At 31.2% G+C, this 17,401-nt stretch overlaps 1 protein-coding gene across 1 annotated transcript in view; it reads left to right on the forward strand.

The window, feature by feature from the left end:
- Positions 1-17,401, forward strand: part of LOC118071132 (roundabout homolog 2-like) — a 175,920-nt gene that overhangs the window by 77,967 nt on the left and 80,552 nt on the right. The window contains exon 2 of the mRNA XM_035090109.1: positions 2,060-2,374. Coding sequence (XP_034946000.1) covers positions 2,060-2,374 — 315 coding nt within the window. The remainder of the gene's footprint in view (positions 1-2,059; positions 2,375-17,401) is intronic.

Below are 17,401 nucleotides of genomic sequence, written 5' to 3' on the forward strand. Positions count from 1 at the left end.
GGGGTTTATCGACATGTTTTGTTTAATAGTCAAGTTCAAAAAATATATCGAAACTTTTTTTTTAACGTAATCAAAATGTTGTAAAAAATAAATTTCATTCTATTAAAAAAAATAAAAAAATAATCACACTCCAAAAGTGTTCAATTATGATTGAATGAAATTTCAATAAATCATAAAAAGGGAATTATTAAAAATGTAGTCAATAAATCTTTTCTTTGTGACATTTTGTTCAATTTTCGATATTTTTAATTATAAAGGAAAAGTTTTATTCATCGCAATAATTAGAGTTTGTCAGAGAATGTTACTTTTTGAAATACATTAGAATTATTTAAGATCTAAATGAAATGTTTTTTACTTTAAATAAAAAACATTCATCTCTGAAATCATTTCAATTCTATCTATTCGTTTCTTACTAATAAGAAAGAATTTTCTTCCTCATATCAAAAAAAGTAACTAAAAATCATATCTGTGCAATATTTGGCATATGAAAAGTCGTAATGTGGTGGTTTTGACGGCGTAGAAGGCGAGAAAACGTAAAGGAAAGAAAGAATGAAAAGTAGAAGCAACGAATGATAAAATATGCCTCCGCCCCTTCAAATAAAAGTGGACGCAAATGTACGTACGAATACTCATGTATGTTTTATGCATATCTCTGAATAAAATATGATTACAAAGTCCTTTTGACTCAACGTATGTAGCTTTCCCCAAAGGCTTGGAGCTTCTAACAGGCGTGCGCAAGTACAACGAGAGGAGAAATGAAAGAAAATACCCGACTGTTTGCCTACACTACCTTCTTCATCTCTCACACAACCCTTGTGTGCAACTTTCAGCTATATATACATATATCCACACTACCCATTCACCCCTTTAATATAAATACGACTGCACTTCAATTGCACAAGGTAGACCGCCACATTCACGCTTTCAAACATCCTAGCCATGAATAACTCCAGAAGTAGTGTGGCTGTAATGATCATACGCAAGTTTTTCATTCTTAACAAATATCGCCATTTTAAATTACATTCCTCTCTTACTCAAAAATCCCTCGATTTATCTTTATTAAAATTAAATACGCCAAATTGATGCTTCACGTGAATGATTGTTTGCAAAAATTCCAGACTTTAGTGGAGAGTAAGCCTTTATTTACTACTACGTTAATTACAGAGTTTTATATACTTTTTAAAGTTACATTAAACCAACATCGAATAAAATACCAAGCAATTTGCCACGAACATTTTATTTCTTATGTCTACCAAGTTTTGATTGAGCTGGATAGATTAGACGGTACAGATGAAGGGTAAGGGTGGTCGTGCGCATCGCATGAACGACGAACATTAGGGTGATGTGCGTGAACGTCGTAGAATCCGATCGATGACGGTGCTGTCGCTCCCTCGTGCACGTCAGTGTACCGATAGAAATGAAAAATTACCTTCGCTCAATGAGAAATGTCAAACATCATTTCGTTCCCTATACAGCTGGAAACCACTGACATGTTACGACTATTTCCTACGATCATTAGCTGCTTTTCGAATAATATAAAACACTAAATGTCGAATTATATTTTGATGTACTACGAGTCTTTACGCTAAGCAACCAGAAAGGAATGATTATTTTATTCACTATTTTATTTAATTTACTTATATTTGGAAGAAATTAATAAATTTTTATGCAAATATGATTTTAATTTAGTTAAAATAAAGTTGTCATTTCTTTGCACTTTTTTTTTAGAACTTGAGAAAATTCTTTTACTGCATCGTAACTAATCAAAAACTTTACTTAAATAAATTGAAAAATTATCAATGAAATTAATAAAATTTTGAAACATCTCAAGTGATGAAAAGGTTTTATAAAGAATACATCAAAGTAATTTTTTCTTTTATTTTTTAAAAATAACTCATATGAACAATTTAATTAAATAGCTCGTTCAATTTTTCTTAAAATTCTTGTTTTTCGTTTTTACAGCTTTTAAAGTTGATTAAAAATTAATGCATTTCCTACATTTTGAATGTTTATCAAAACAAAAAGACTCAAGAGACTAATTGATTTGTTTTTCTTTCAGTTTCAGCTCAATCGCGACCACCTCGAATCATAGAGCACCCGTCAGACATAATTGTAGCAAAAAATGAACCTGTGACGTTAAATTGCAAGGCAGAAGGCAAACCAGAACCAACAATTGAGTGGTATAAAGATGGTGAGCCAGTTCAAACATCGCCAATTGATTCAAAGTCACATCGAGTACTTTTGCCTGCGGGATCTCTCTTCTTTCTTCGTGTGATGCATGGGAAAAAAGAGCAAGATGGTGGTGTGTATTGGTGTGTGGCGAAAAATCAAGCTGGCAGTGTCAGAAGCAGAAATGCAACTCTCACCGTAGCAGGTAAGAGCTAGATTAAATCATCAAATATTACTTTGGTATTAACACGACCGGGTGACCTCGCTGTAAATAAATCAACAAGTTAATAGAAATGTCTTGATAATTATATCTGATGATCTATCGTGCCCAATATATTTTTCAGTGTAGTTGCAAAGCGTTGTAATAAACTTTGGCGTTCAAATATTAATATATGACCTGATACTCTATTGATCATTAATGAACGAGTCATTCATTTCACCAACGTGTATTGTTCTGATTGATGATAATTGACAGTTTGATCGGTAATTGATGCGATTTTTTCCGAAATAATCTTCAGGTCACACCACATTTAATCATGTAATCAGATCAACTAATCGTTGTTATTTGACTCTACAAAGCTATTAATTACCGCTACAAATTCTAAAAATAATTTATTAGCGTTTAAATGAATGTAAAAGAAGATAAATTATTTTTAAATGTATATCTCTACCGAAAAGTTAATTATTCCGAGATTGGGAAAATATATACTCACTGAAGCACTACTGTACGGGTGATTACAGCTATCGTAAAACTGCATAATTCACATGTAAAAGCTCACGAGAACAATTAGCATTAATTACGATACGAATGCACAGTAAAGTTACGCTTGTTTACAATTTTGAGAAGAGGATATGGAATTTAGTGAGCCATATTTTACCTTTATTATGTGATTCAGAATATCGTTGGATCTTACACCTATTTTTCAGTCTGCTTTATCCACATTTTTAACAATAATTAAATTTAATACAATAATTGTATCCATTTTTTACATGATAAAAATAACATAAAAATATTGGATATTTTTTTCTACTGTTATTTCCAATCCAAAGATTATTATAAATACTCACAAGTTCTCTTCAATACTTGGAAAAAATGAATAATGTTCTTTTTCAGCGGATTTCTTTTATATGTAATAGTCAATACTGAAGGAATTCATCAAAAGCTCTTTATTAAAATCCCACACTTCCCGTATGAAAATAAAATATATAGAGTAAATATGTGAAATAATATATTTTAAATATGAAGTAATATAAGTGGCAAAAATAACTATATTTTTTCTTTATAATGGAATAAATACACGGAAAAATATACATAAAAATTTATGAAAAAATCTTTTTTTCAATATATATTTTTTTATATATATATTTATTTATTACAATAAATAACAAGGTTATCAACCATAATAAATTAGACCAAATAATTATGTTGATAATTCCGAATCACATATTGGTAAATATGCTACACCCGTTTTCCACTCAGGCTTTCTAAAAATTATAATTTTTATCCTAATCAAGTCAATATCAACTGCTTGTAGACATTTGATTTTTTTTCTAATAAAACATATTGCTCTAATCTTCGATTAGAAATCAACAATGAAACTGCTAATGAATAATAATATTTTACTACATAAGCCTCTCGACTTGTTGCTTTTTGTAATACTACAATGTCATTAATTTTGGAAATTTTACCATTCATTAGTAAAACGTTGTAATTAAAATTGATCGTTCTCGTTAAGTTGATAAATAATTCTTTTTGAGTGTTAACAGTTTTGATATTATGATTAAAAAAAAAACACAATTTGATTGAGTAATTTTACATTATGTAATAATTTATTGTAATAAAAATAGATGAATAAATAAGTCTTAAATAGTAATGGGGATTTATAAAATAATGATTTCATTGCTTTATATACAGAAAACATTCATAATGTTTTCAAATATAATATAAAATGTAAAACAATATATATTTCTATTCTATGCTAAAATATATAGTTTCTCTATTAAAATATAATGATAATATATAAAATAAAAATTATATAGTTTTATAATAAAATCGGAAAAAAATTATATACAATTTTTATAAAATGTTTTATACTGAAAATTATATTTTTATATTTTTAACATATATTTTTTATTATATTTTTTCTGTATATAATATTTTTATCCGAGTTGGTTATCACAGTATCGATGAAGAGTCATAAAATGTATATATAAATATTCCCATGTAATCAAAAGTCACACGTTATAACTTAAAATGATACATTCTGTTGCAATACGTTCTTGCAATGACTGTGGTAAATATGCCAATAGCACCAGAAAGCATATCGTAGGGATGGTACGCCCCAGGAAACCAAGAGATAGAACCAAGCGAAATAATTCTGATTTATGTAGGTCGGAATACTCAGCCAGTATATTGTAGACCGAGTTTCTACTATTTTCATTTCAACCAAAACACAATCGATACTCATATTATCAATACTCAACGACTTTTATGAGTTTCCATTTAACTTTTTTCATTTTTATCTTTCTTTTTCCAAGTTACTAGTGACTAGTAAACCAATAATTAATTTCAAACACTCATCTCATTCGATTCTCGTAGAAAAGCATCAAATAACAAAATTGACGGGAGAATAATAAAAAATAAATTGTATAGGAAATATAACTTTTTTATACTTTTAAATTACGTTCATTGTTACTACAATTACAATCAACGTCAAATAAACTGATGCAATGAAAAAACAAAAGTGCTAGTGTAAAAGCTAATTCTATGATTCTGATTAATCGAATGACCACTAAAGCACTCTCGTTGCGCTTCGTTGACGACCAATGAATTAGCTTTTCAGTTGTCTACAGGCCTACCTACTTGAGAATTCTTGGATGTTATTCGTTGGTTAAATTTCCCGACGGATAACATTAGCTCTTTGAAGGTGTATTTATTAGAGTAAACTCCAAAATGCGATAGATTTCAATTAATGCACATTTTTAGTTGGGACATAAATTCATAAATAAATAATTCTTCATATCAATTTGATCCTTTTTAATGTATTCTATGGAAGAAAAAAGAATTTAAAGCAGGAGCAAAAAGGATACGAAGCGCATTACCAGGCAACTTTCTTTTTCTTTGGGAGATAAGTTATAGTCTGATACGCACTCATATCCTCATATATTTTTGCAAGGCTTGGTGCCGAACTTACCAAAGGTGGCAAAGAATATTCAGCTCAGCCGATTAATTTAAAGAAGCAGCATTTTTTGTGACATTAAAGCGCAGTAGTATAATGCGTGTGCATCGTTGCTTTAATAGGAACGTATGTAGAGTAGCTCGACCATTGTCCTAGCAGAAAAAAATCTGCAAGACTCACCTGACTGTACGCTACAGAATACAAGGTCTGAACACCGAGCACCGCGCTATTGTTTCATGGACCTCCCGCAAGATCTAACGAGGCTACCCGACTTGTGATACTTTTTTGTTGCTTATTTTATTTGGACTCTTTTCAGTCTGTTGAGAAATCTTTTACTTCTTAATCTTGCCTGCGGTGAATTCCGTGGCCATGACTTATATATTCACATGGAAATTTGCTACAGAATCGAGGGTATCACATGGCACACGTATAAAAGGAATAAGTGCACTAGGTATAATGTTCAAATTATGTGTGACCATGTGTAAGTTGAGCTTTCAGAAACATAATCCATGATACCTAACAGAGACAGTAGAGTGTCCGTGTAATAATGTAATATATGTTGATTCGGCTTCTTGTTCTCAATAGGATCATCGACCTTACAAAACACCGTATTCAATTCAAGAATAATGAAATTATTAAATAAAATAGGAATTGTTTGCTTCATTGAATTACACAGCTTAAAAAAATAAAGCTTCGTCAAAATAGATCTAATCGGTTATAAACTCATCATTAGATATATTAATTTATATTAAAATATAACAATTTCCTCACTGACACTAAAATTAAAAAAAATTAAGAAAAAAAATTATCTATTTTTAATCAACAAAAACTCACGAAACATTCTGATTAAAAACGCTATACTTTCATGCGAGATAAATGCGTTGTCATTTATCTAACTCTTTACAAACATGGTTCGGTGGATAAAGAAGTTGTTAAAAATAAATCCACCCGTATTCTAGCTAATGAAGTTATTGCCAGCTATAAAGTAGCCGGCTGGCTAGTGATTAGATTTATAAGTCATATAGAACGATGAAAAAAGATTAATAATAATCAAACTCTGCAATAACATAAGTATGAAAAAAAAATGACAAGGCACATTTACCAAACCAGTAATCATGGCATTTCTATTGATAGAAAGTATTGGAATCACGTTATGTCGATGATGAGTTGGCAATTTCATTGGGATAGGTCTCGAGCAGCATAACAGATTGAACTTTTTATTTGGCTATCTCTCTTGCTTAAGTTGTTTCATCACTATGTATCCTATATTTTATTTAGTACATTGGATCTCCAATTCGTCAAACTTTGTATTGAAGTTTATGGGTCGTAGTACCACGTCAAAGTCTTGATTACTTCGAATAAAATTAAACATAATCAAGATAAACAAACCCTGTGGATAGCTAATGATTGTTGAGGCACATAAAAGTGGAGCTTTTTTGTTAATCCATCTATTAAATTGCAAATCGATAACAGGAAATAGGTCTATTGATATAAATTGCAATTCGGCTAAAAGAACCGCATTGATTATTTGTTTATAATATTCTGCTTTTGTCGATAACTCTCTCATCACGTCACAGATTCTATTTCCATTAGCTAATAACACTCGTACTATAAAGGATCAAGCAGTCTAGTTGTATTCTGGTTCGTATCTACAGATAACTCGGGTTCTATAGCCGCACACTCCATCAACTAATGAGTTACGAGAAAAGTCGACGATGTGCACGACAGACTGGAGAACCCCTGAGAGTGCTGGCGCGGTCAACAAGTCAGGTCTTCTGAGTCAAGTAGCAGAAGACTAATTAAGGCAGTAGTAAAGCTTGAGGAAAATCATATGTCCACTCAGTCATTCTCATCTCAATAAATATATCCTACTTCACCATTTGAATTGAATTTCTTTGACTTTTATAATCTTATCTTCAACTCTTTTTTTTGAAATGTCTTTTTTCTCTCTACCTTACCAAGGTGTCGGATGTGATATGGATTACACCAAAGTCAATATAATAGAGAAAATCAATGTGTAAGTTCACGAGCAAAGAACTCACTAATATGAGTTTTTGCTTGGTTCTGTGCCTATCTAGCATCAACAAAGGATCGCATGGGAAGCTTAGAGAATATGTCAGAACTTAAGACGTGATTGCTTTATTAAATATCAAAGAAATGGAGGAAAGAATGTTAAGAATTGAGAGACACTTAAGGAAGTAGATAATGAAAATCAACATTTTCCATCAGACAAATTTTATGAGATCTTTACTTCATGACAAACTGAAGAAGATGAAAACATTAATTATCATATTTTATAATTTTTGATATTATTTTAAAATCATAGGAAAGATTAGGAAATAATATTTTAATGATTATCTAATCCTAATGATGTTGATTGAAGTGGTTTTTAATTGGTAAATTTAATAGCTGCCGTCCATAAAGATATGTTTTAAAATATATTTAAAATTCTTTATACGTATATATCTGTGAAGTAATAAATATCTTTGACATAAACTTGTCGTTAACTGGTTTTACAACAGTTCTAACATTTTTACTCAGAGGGTTTATATTGTCTTCTAGAATGCCAGCAATATAACAGCATGATGTCGATGTGAATCTTTCACACAACCTTTCAATTTTTTTATTGGAAGCTGATGGTTTCACTCGCACCGTATAAAAACTGGTTGAACAAGAAAAAATTACTAGCTCCTTCTCATACCTACTACTGACATTGTAGAACAAAGTGACTGTGAAAAAAAAATATCATAATCTTATATCCCTGTCATGATCACCAAGCACAAAAACTGCCCAACGTTATCGTTTTAGCTCTTGTCTATCAGCTTGGGAAAAAATGATGACCTATTTTTATGATCAAGTATGAAATATATAACTTATTCTTATCTACAGAAATAGCATGAATAATTTTAACTCAATGTCCAAACCAGGTTATACCATTAAAATTCCAGAAAGAAACAAAATGTTTGTTACTATGTGAATTTTCCGAAAGACTCTATAAACTTTGCCAATGGCATTTAAAGCTCGAGGGTATTTGATCAATTTATTAGGAAGAAAAAACTCATTGGAATTTTATTTTTTGATAGGAATTTTTTCCTATCAAAAAATAAAATTCCATTGATTTTAAAGGAATTATTTTCCAATAAGATCATATTGAGAAAAAATTTGACGTTATTTCAAAATAATAATAATAATTTCAAAATTATGAGAAAATCAGCAACATAGAATAGATGAGGCTTGAAAGGATAAGAGGATAATCAGAAAATTTAATATCTCTTATGGAAGAGTCAAGGGTTCGAGATGTTTACGACAAAAATACAACGTAGAGAATACATGCAACAGATTGACATAAGTCTACGGAATGATCTTTGATGTATAAGATGCATATTGTATCGTCCTTAATTTTATTCATCTATTCTTAAGACATTCTCTTTAACTTAGCGGTCATCACAAATTGCATTTTCCTCTTGTGATCCTCACAATTTGCGATCTAACCGCGTCCAAATAGCGAGTGAAAGAAGCAAGGAAGGGCCAAGCGCCGTTTTAATGCTGGATTGTTCAAGACGTCGTAATTTACTAAATTGAATACCGCTGCAGGGCAAAATGACGTTGCTACGGACTCGATGAGAGCAGAAGAAGGGTTGTAAAGAAGTAACAGAGTCACGAGCAAAAGAACTTGCACCAACAAACTCTCTGTAAAACACTCTTGGATTAATGTCAGAGGAAAAGCACGATGAAAGTATTTGCTAAATAACTGAATAAATAAAAGAAATGATTTGTTTATCACAATCACAAAGTTCTAATGAATTTTAAATATACTTATTCACATTAAATTTATTATTGACATCATAACTTATTAATTGATTAATTAATCTTTTTAATCCAAAATTCATCAATAAATGATGATTTTCTTCGGAAGGTTTTATGTTTAAAGATAAATTTTATGTGAATGAAAATTTGTTAATAATAGAAACAAATTTACTCACTTATGCAGAAATTTGAAATATATTTATAAACGTAGTCAAGAGAAGTTTGTGAAAATAAATTTTAAAAATTAGCAACAAAATCCAAGCAATTTTCCCTTACAATCGTCATTTTATCACAAATTCAAGTAAAACTTGGATAGTAAATTTTATAGGATTTCCAAAGTTATTTTTCTGTTCGAGTGACCTAAAATTGAGTTCAGGAAGTCAAGAGTTATAAAAACCATCAAGAAATTCGAGAACTTTTTCCGAGAAATGAAGATATATCGTTTTAGATAAAATTTATCTCTGTCGACCAATCATCAATAATTAATATTCTATCTATTGATGATTCAAATCAGTTGGAAGAGCCATTTGAACAGAAGAATTACTTAGTTTCAATCAGTTCATGCACACCATGAAATGGCATCATGATCTTGATTAGCTTCAAACAGCTGGCATTGATGATCAACCTGCTGAATTACTTACTTGAATGAAAATATATCTGAAACAAACTAGTCTTAGTTATCGAAATCCAGTTCCTGTCAATATGCCTGTGATGTGGACTTTGACTGTTAAAGTTGTTGGTATACACCAATTACCTCGTGAAAGGAACCGCAGTCACTCATGACCTAACGACTAACCTTTTCTGTATATTTATCAGCCATCAAAAAGTTGGATAAACCAAAGTAAATTTAATGACGTTGATTGAAAAATTCTCCAACACTTTCAGAAAAAATAGGTACTAGTGTATCTGGATAAAAGAGACCTTTACAGCTCTACATTCTTTTCAAATCGGAAAGTCATCTGGATGGAACTCAACTTACCTCTGAGGTCTCAGTGTTGGACTTTACCTAGCACATATCGGCTTAAACTCGACTTACCTACCCTACGATATAGGCGTTGCTGAGTGTGTAGATAGGGCATGAAATATGGCGCTGAGATGACCGATACTGGTAGTAGCTGGACTTTCCACTCTTTATACTACCTTCTCTTCTTCCCATATACTTTACATTGCTACCGAGTCACTCTAAGAGTAGAAACAAGACTTCTGTCAATAAATTTAAAATTCACTTGGTAAAAATTAAAACATGGAAGATAAATTATTAAGTGTCCTGTGTGAAATAAAATTGATGATCTGGGAATTTATTAGATAGATTGTGAGGCAAAAAGGTTAAAGAATGTTGTAAAAATAATATCAAGACGGCCAGACGTTGTAGGCTAGCTTAGATCGAGGGTGGTGTGTAATAAATCGGTGGTAGCAAAAGAATCTCATGCGACAATCGATCTTTTGCCTGCTATGCTTTATCGAGATCTCCTCTTCTTTTTTTACCTTATTACTTTCGTTGTGTATTGCGAGCGCTCACTCTAGCATCCACGGCCTCGAAGATCTCGGGCCTCTGGCGAAGTGATACATTTTTTTCATACTCAGGTCATCGTTCTGGCCTTCGGTAAAGCTATAAATTTCAAAAGCGCGATACACAATGCCACGTGTCATGATAAAGCGTCAGAAAATTATTTATATGTCAGAATTATCGAACGACGTATCCATTATAAGAAGTAGAAAAAGTTTTCTCTAAGTCATCCTAGAATTTTTCCATTTATTTATTTCTTGATCTACTTTTGGTAAATAATCATATCGATCGCTTAAAATATGTTATCGGTGATGATCTTTAAAAAACAATTTCAACTTCAATCAATCTATCAATCTACAGCTAACAAATGATCAGACACTCAACTACCGAATTTTATTAAACCTCTTTCGTGCTATTTATTGAGTTATTTCATTATCTGCTAATCGTCTAGTAACGATTACAAAGAAAAAAAGCCTTCCACCCTCGTACAGTACAGTAGTTAATCAAAATAGATTTTTACACGAACTACAAATGGCTTTTTAATATCACCCTTTGAAAAAATCAATAGCAACTGACGAATGAGCATGAGTTACTTTGTCGATTGCTCCGTCATTAGATCAAATTAGACCGTCATTTGAATCGATTGTTTTTTTATTCTTTTATTGTAAAGATAAGACAGAGTAGAAATAATTAAATTAATGATTAAAGAGCATCATTAACAATCTTAGGTTGAAAGGAGGTAAAAAGTAAATGATGAAAAAAGTATTTAAACCAATTTATTATCCAATACCAATATATTAAACCAATCAATTAATTAAATAAGAGATATTTTTAAGTTTTTGAAATATTCAAATTAATTCTTTCATTTAAATTATTTCTACTCTAAAGAAATTTGTTTCAATCATTTTAAACTAAAAAATAATTTTATTATTCATTACATAAATTTAATAATTATTTATCAATTATGTAAAAAAAAAGAGTACGAAATTTTTCCAACAATTATTTCATCTCAAACAATTATACTTTTTGCGAATTTTTTTTTATTAGTCAATCTTCAAAGAGTCTCATAGAGAGTGGGTTAGCAACACACAGAAGAATGGTTCAACGCGTAACATGTCACGGTGCGGCATTACTGATTACAGATTAGACACTGCCATGAGAATAACGCCAGTCACCTGGCCTCCCACTCCGACCAAGCGATCCATAAAAGCTCGGCTCATTCAGTGGTCGAAGAAAGACCATACATTATCGTAACCAGTCATCGTTCTGTCATGAGGCTGGCCATTTACGTTCACCCTTTGCTAAACAAAAGTCCCTATTTATAATAATAGCATTGTTACAAATTAATAATTTTACCAAAACAGCCACTTTTCTTATTTTCCTTCTTTTTAATATTCAGTCTCAAACAATAATTATCATAATTTGTTGATTAAAAAAAAATAAAATTGCATTGTCTGCATAAATGAATTGAACGTACATTTTTCTTTTTGACTATAATGAGAAATTAATGGCACACCTTACGTGTCTAGAAAGCCATACGATCGGTATTTTATTGCATAAATTCTTCGAAATCGTAGGATGATCATTAGCCGTCGACAATCTTACTGTGATTCTTATCATAAACCTATTGATGCAATACATGTTTGCTATATGTCAATCAACCTCAACCAAACATGTTTTAGACTTTTCAAATTGATTCAGATTTGTTTTTTAATTTAATTTGATTTTATTATCCCACAAAAATCGTGAGAAGTTTACCATTTGTATGGAATCATTTTGCTCATCTTGAAATCTCTGTTACCCTTTTCCCTTCATTATTAGAATAATTTAACTAGGGTCGATCGACTTGTTGATGGGTTTGGGAAGAGACTTCCTTCTGCTTGATGCTCACAACTTTATCGATTTCGAAGAGAGGACGTAATTAAATATTACGATTTTCATTTTGATTATTGCAATTCTTAACAGTTGAATAGTTACATTTAATTGTAGGAAATTGATTTCTAATTTTATTGTTTTTTTTTAAGGATGATTTAATTGGAAAAATAAAACGCTTTCAAGCAGAATAAAATAATGTCATTTAAAAGAATGTTACTGCTGATAAATAAATGTAACTGTTGAAACAAAAAGTTTTAATAAACTTTACTGACAATTGAAGTCTGAAAATAAAGATAAATTAGAGCGAATAAATAGCAGTGCCGCAAGCACTTAATCTTCATCAGAGTGTTGTCATCTTCATAAAAAAATATCAACTTCTCTAAGACGATTAAATTCAAGTGTCATTGCCAAATTGTTTCTTTGTCTTTGATCTGTGATATCTAAATAAAAATCTCAAACTTTCTTACTGTTTCGCTTGACTGGCTGATGATTGTGATCAAAAATAATCTGGTGAGATCAGTATTCTTTCACTCACTGTTGATCGTATCTGTTTATTATTCAATGTGGATTTTTTCGATTGATGACTGCGAGCGATTGAAAGCCGGGTATAGCATAATAAACTTGACACATTCATGACAGAAAAAAGAAATAAAATTTATCTATAAATATAGCTTCGAGTTATCCCGCCTACTGACTACTCAATTAGTCTGTTTCATATTTTTCACACTCTTACGCGCACATTGTACATTGTGGTACGAATCGCAAGCACGTGGTGTCTACATCTGTCACATCATCATCCTATGCTCCTCCCACAGATCTTTCATCTATTCTTTTTTTTTTGCTTGGTCTCCTGCTCGCGACCCCCCTTTTTACTTTCTCGTCATCTCCTGCGCGAGTTTGACGAGATCCTTTGTGCGTCATAATTATTGTAATAACCCTGGAGATTTACCCTTTTTTATAGCCTATATGCAATTGAAGTTTTATGATTCTTTACAGTGCTATACGAATAAATGAATGGTCCATGTCATTAAAATCCTATTCTCGAAAAAAAGTAAAAAGTTTGAGGCAGAAATGTAATTTAATTGGTATTCGTATGTGAGTTCGATTTATCAGCTTTTGAAAAATTGGGTTATAAAGATTTTTTTTTAATATCAAAAAATTGGTTTTGTTATCTAACAAGTAGTGATAACATGAATATTTTTTTTTAGGTCAGTAAAATTTTTTTGTTGATTTTTTTTCAAGAGAAATTACATTTTTAGAGTTATTAATGGTAGGATGTTACATTCATGTTTTTTTATTTTTAAAAATTCCAAAAGCTTGTAAAAAAAATTTTATTGTATATTTGTATTTTTTTTTAATTCTTTAGAACATTTTTCACAATAGTTTTTATATTTTTTTTGTGTGTCATGAAATTTTTGTTATTATCGATCAAAAACTTAGGATGGAAACAAATTTTCTTCTTGTGGATTGAAAGAACAATTAATATAAATAATAAAATATTTTTTAAAACTTGAGACAGATAATTCAATTTTGAACTTAATATTTAAGCTGGCAATGAAATAGTTCAATTAATCAATTAAGTCTTAATATTAATTTTTTCTTGTAAATCAAAACAGGATATTTGATATTTTAATCAAAATGATCGAATGATATAAAAAGGCAATTCTTTAATAAGAAAAAAATACATTCTAACTAAAATGAAATTAGATATGATTTTGTAGCACGTGTTGTTGTATCATCTATTTCTCATTCCATCTAATGGACACGTGTTCATCAATCCTCATCTAAGCAATAGTGATTCACACTATTGAGTAGAATTAAATGTGTCCTCTAATGTTCGAAAAGACGAAAATATTTTTAATAAAAATTTTCCAAAGTAATATCAAAGTATGCTAATAACATTTTTCATTTGACAGATGAAGAATCTGAACAATGTAAGATTACACCCACTGATCCGTATTTTCACTTTATCAGTGTAATGTGAAATGACAAAGACGTTCAGCTGTCTGTGAAAAAAAGAATTTGGACAAGAGTGGAAATCTGAAACATTCACAATTCACCCTTACAACAACTTCTTCACAGTACTCCCTATTGCTTTAGTTGAAATATGACGACCCTATATTAAACTGTTGCCGAGTTTCTTCTGTGTACTTTACACCCATGTATATGGTAAGGTCTATGAGGGATGATAACTAGTCGATCAGAAAATTGAAAGATTATTAAATTTTGATATTGTTCATTTTTTTTATTAAGGAACTACAGCTGTGACCATTTTATGTTATCAATAGAACAGCTAAATAAGTGATAAAAATTACATTCAATATTGGAAAAAAATATCAAACTTTCACAGCAACAATAAATCAATTTATTATAAATAACCCAATGAATAATTCAATTTAAATCTCTGTGACATTGGGTATACAATATATTTTATCTGTTACCTTCGCTTATTAATCCAGGAAGAATTATTAATTCTACAACAATTAAAAAATCATTAAAATATTAAATAAGCTTTCAAGAGCTTTTAAATCTGTTAGCGAATTTCTATAATTAAAAATATTTGAGTACTTGTTGTAATGTTTAGTTATATTTAATACATAAAATGATTAAATAATCTTTAATGGTAAAAAAATTTTAATCAATTCATTATTAATATTAAGACAGTTGAGACATGAGTACCAATTACTAGCAAATAGCAAAGGGCGACAACTATTGATATTCGATCACGGAAGTATAATCCCTTTGAAATAAGGAATTCGGTTTTGCTACAAAACGACTTCTGGAGGTGTAATCGGATCCAGGGAGATCAAAATGGCATATTTTGGGAACCGCAAAGGTTTTTGCAACTTGATCCACTCTCTTTGGCTTCGTCTCTCGACACGACTGCTCTGAATGGGATGATCTTTTGACGCGTGAGTGACAGCCGTGGCTGCTTGCATCTGTCCTACCTCTCTATTCACTCCAACATCTCGTTCCTCTGCCAACTGCTTTTTCGTCATCGCGTCTCCTCCTGCCTCTTACTATGTTCATGGTTAAGACTTGGACTATGAATGGGTCTTTGTAAACGGCCACGAGTCGTTGGCAAAACCGAAATAAACCGCCCTCGATGAAAGGAGGAAGAAGTGGAGAATACTGATGGTGAAGATGATCTTGAATCAACCAAGAGCAAACAGAGAATCAAGAGCTAGCGCGAAGACACTAATTATCCGTTTTGCACAGCTAGGAATTCAGTAATGGAGAGATTTCATCGCAATTTTATGTCTTTTTTTATTCTCTCTTTCGCGTATTTTGGTTCAAAAGCTGCCAGATCCAGATACCAGGGAGCTGGCGGCAGAAAGAGAAGACTAACCAGCGATTTGAAGATCAACTAAGAGATTATCTCGTCTCGTTTCTTGACACACGAGTTTAGCTGCGATTTTTACAACTCTCAGAAGCTCCGCTACAGGTCCTCGTCCGTTAAAACAGACGGTAGTTATTAATGCAATCTAATGCTTCTGTTTAATAAAAAATTCTCCGTGATTCATTTTTTAAAAAAACCTAATCATCTGTAAGGCCTTAACATTCCAAAATATGGATCTATTTAAAAGCCTGAAGCTTAAAAAAACTAATACAAACATGATCATTGTAATGAAATATTTTTTCAAAGACACACCTGCATTTCAAAATGGTTTATTACAACTGACATTATCTTTTTGACCAGTTACCTTTTTGACTGAATACAAATGAACTTTGATATCTCAATCCAATCTTATTAGAACATCTTTGGACCCGCATTAAGAATATTACGCAAAGAATTAATCATTTTATGAAATGGTAAAGTTTAGTAGTTACCACAGAAAGTGTACACATAACTTCGAATTCAGAATAAATCGTTTCCACAATTGTTTCTTGGGATGGTTTTGTCAGCTGTGTACATATTCTATGCAATTCCATGGGCTTTAATGAATACATTCAGAAGATATATTTTTGGTCTGAAGAAGTCGATTTTCGAGTGCTTGACAAATACGAGAAGACACTGGGTGGTCACAAAATCTTTATATCTCTTGACTGGTCGTGATAATAAACAAATGGTGAATGTCACCTGGGTGTGAATAATTTTGAATATTTTGATAGAATTCATTGGTTGTATACATGGTGTAGGCATTCTCCAACAATCGTTGACGAATTGTCAATTGGTCACGCCCTATGTAAAGCATGTCATTAAAAGAAATATTGATACCCATGAATTTCTGGCTCTGGATCGAATAGTGCACTGTTATATGGCGCTTGATATATATGTTTATACGCACTACTTTCCACAAGTAAAACAATGAAAAGGTACATCAGAAAAAAAAGCTCTTGTATTCAACCTGTGTTGTGTAAAGTCTTAATGCGACGGTAGAACAAACGTGCGTTGAGATTTAATCCCATCTCTTTGCTCGTGTCGTTATAAATTATTTTTAAACGACATTGTATCCGAATCCCCTACGCGGGACTTTGGAGTGCTCACTCGAGCGTCGCGCTCCCAGTTATTTTTGCGGTAACAAAGCCTATTGTTCAATGAGAGATCGACCGTTAGCTGTATGTTATGATTCTCTCACTCGATTCTCTTCTTCTTCCATCATTGACAATCCGGCAATTGTCAATTTTCCTTTATTTACTGTGCCCAAACTCACTATGTTGATAGAACTAGGTAATATTCAATCACTTTTTATTGTTTGAAGTAAGTCAATCATTTAAGTCTTGACGACATGTTTGGAGCTGCCATTAATGTACTGTGAGTGTAGTTATTCTGACATTATAGTAAATACAATATTATTTCATGGAGATGGGAAATTATATGATAGTCTTTGATATTGAATATTTGAATGTAAACACTCATAAA

Source organism: Chelonus insularis, unplaced genomic scaffold (genome assembly GCF_013357705.1).
Source record: "Chelonus insularis isolate UGA/USDA-ARS -01 unplaced genomic scaffold, ASM1335770v1 contig_75_pilon, whole genome shotgun sequence".
In the NCBI taxonomy this organism is placed as follows: Eukaryota; Metazoa; Arthropoda; class Insecta; order Hymenoptera; family Braconidae; genus Chelonus; species Chelonus insularis.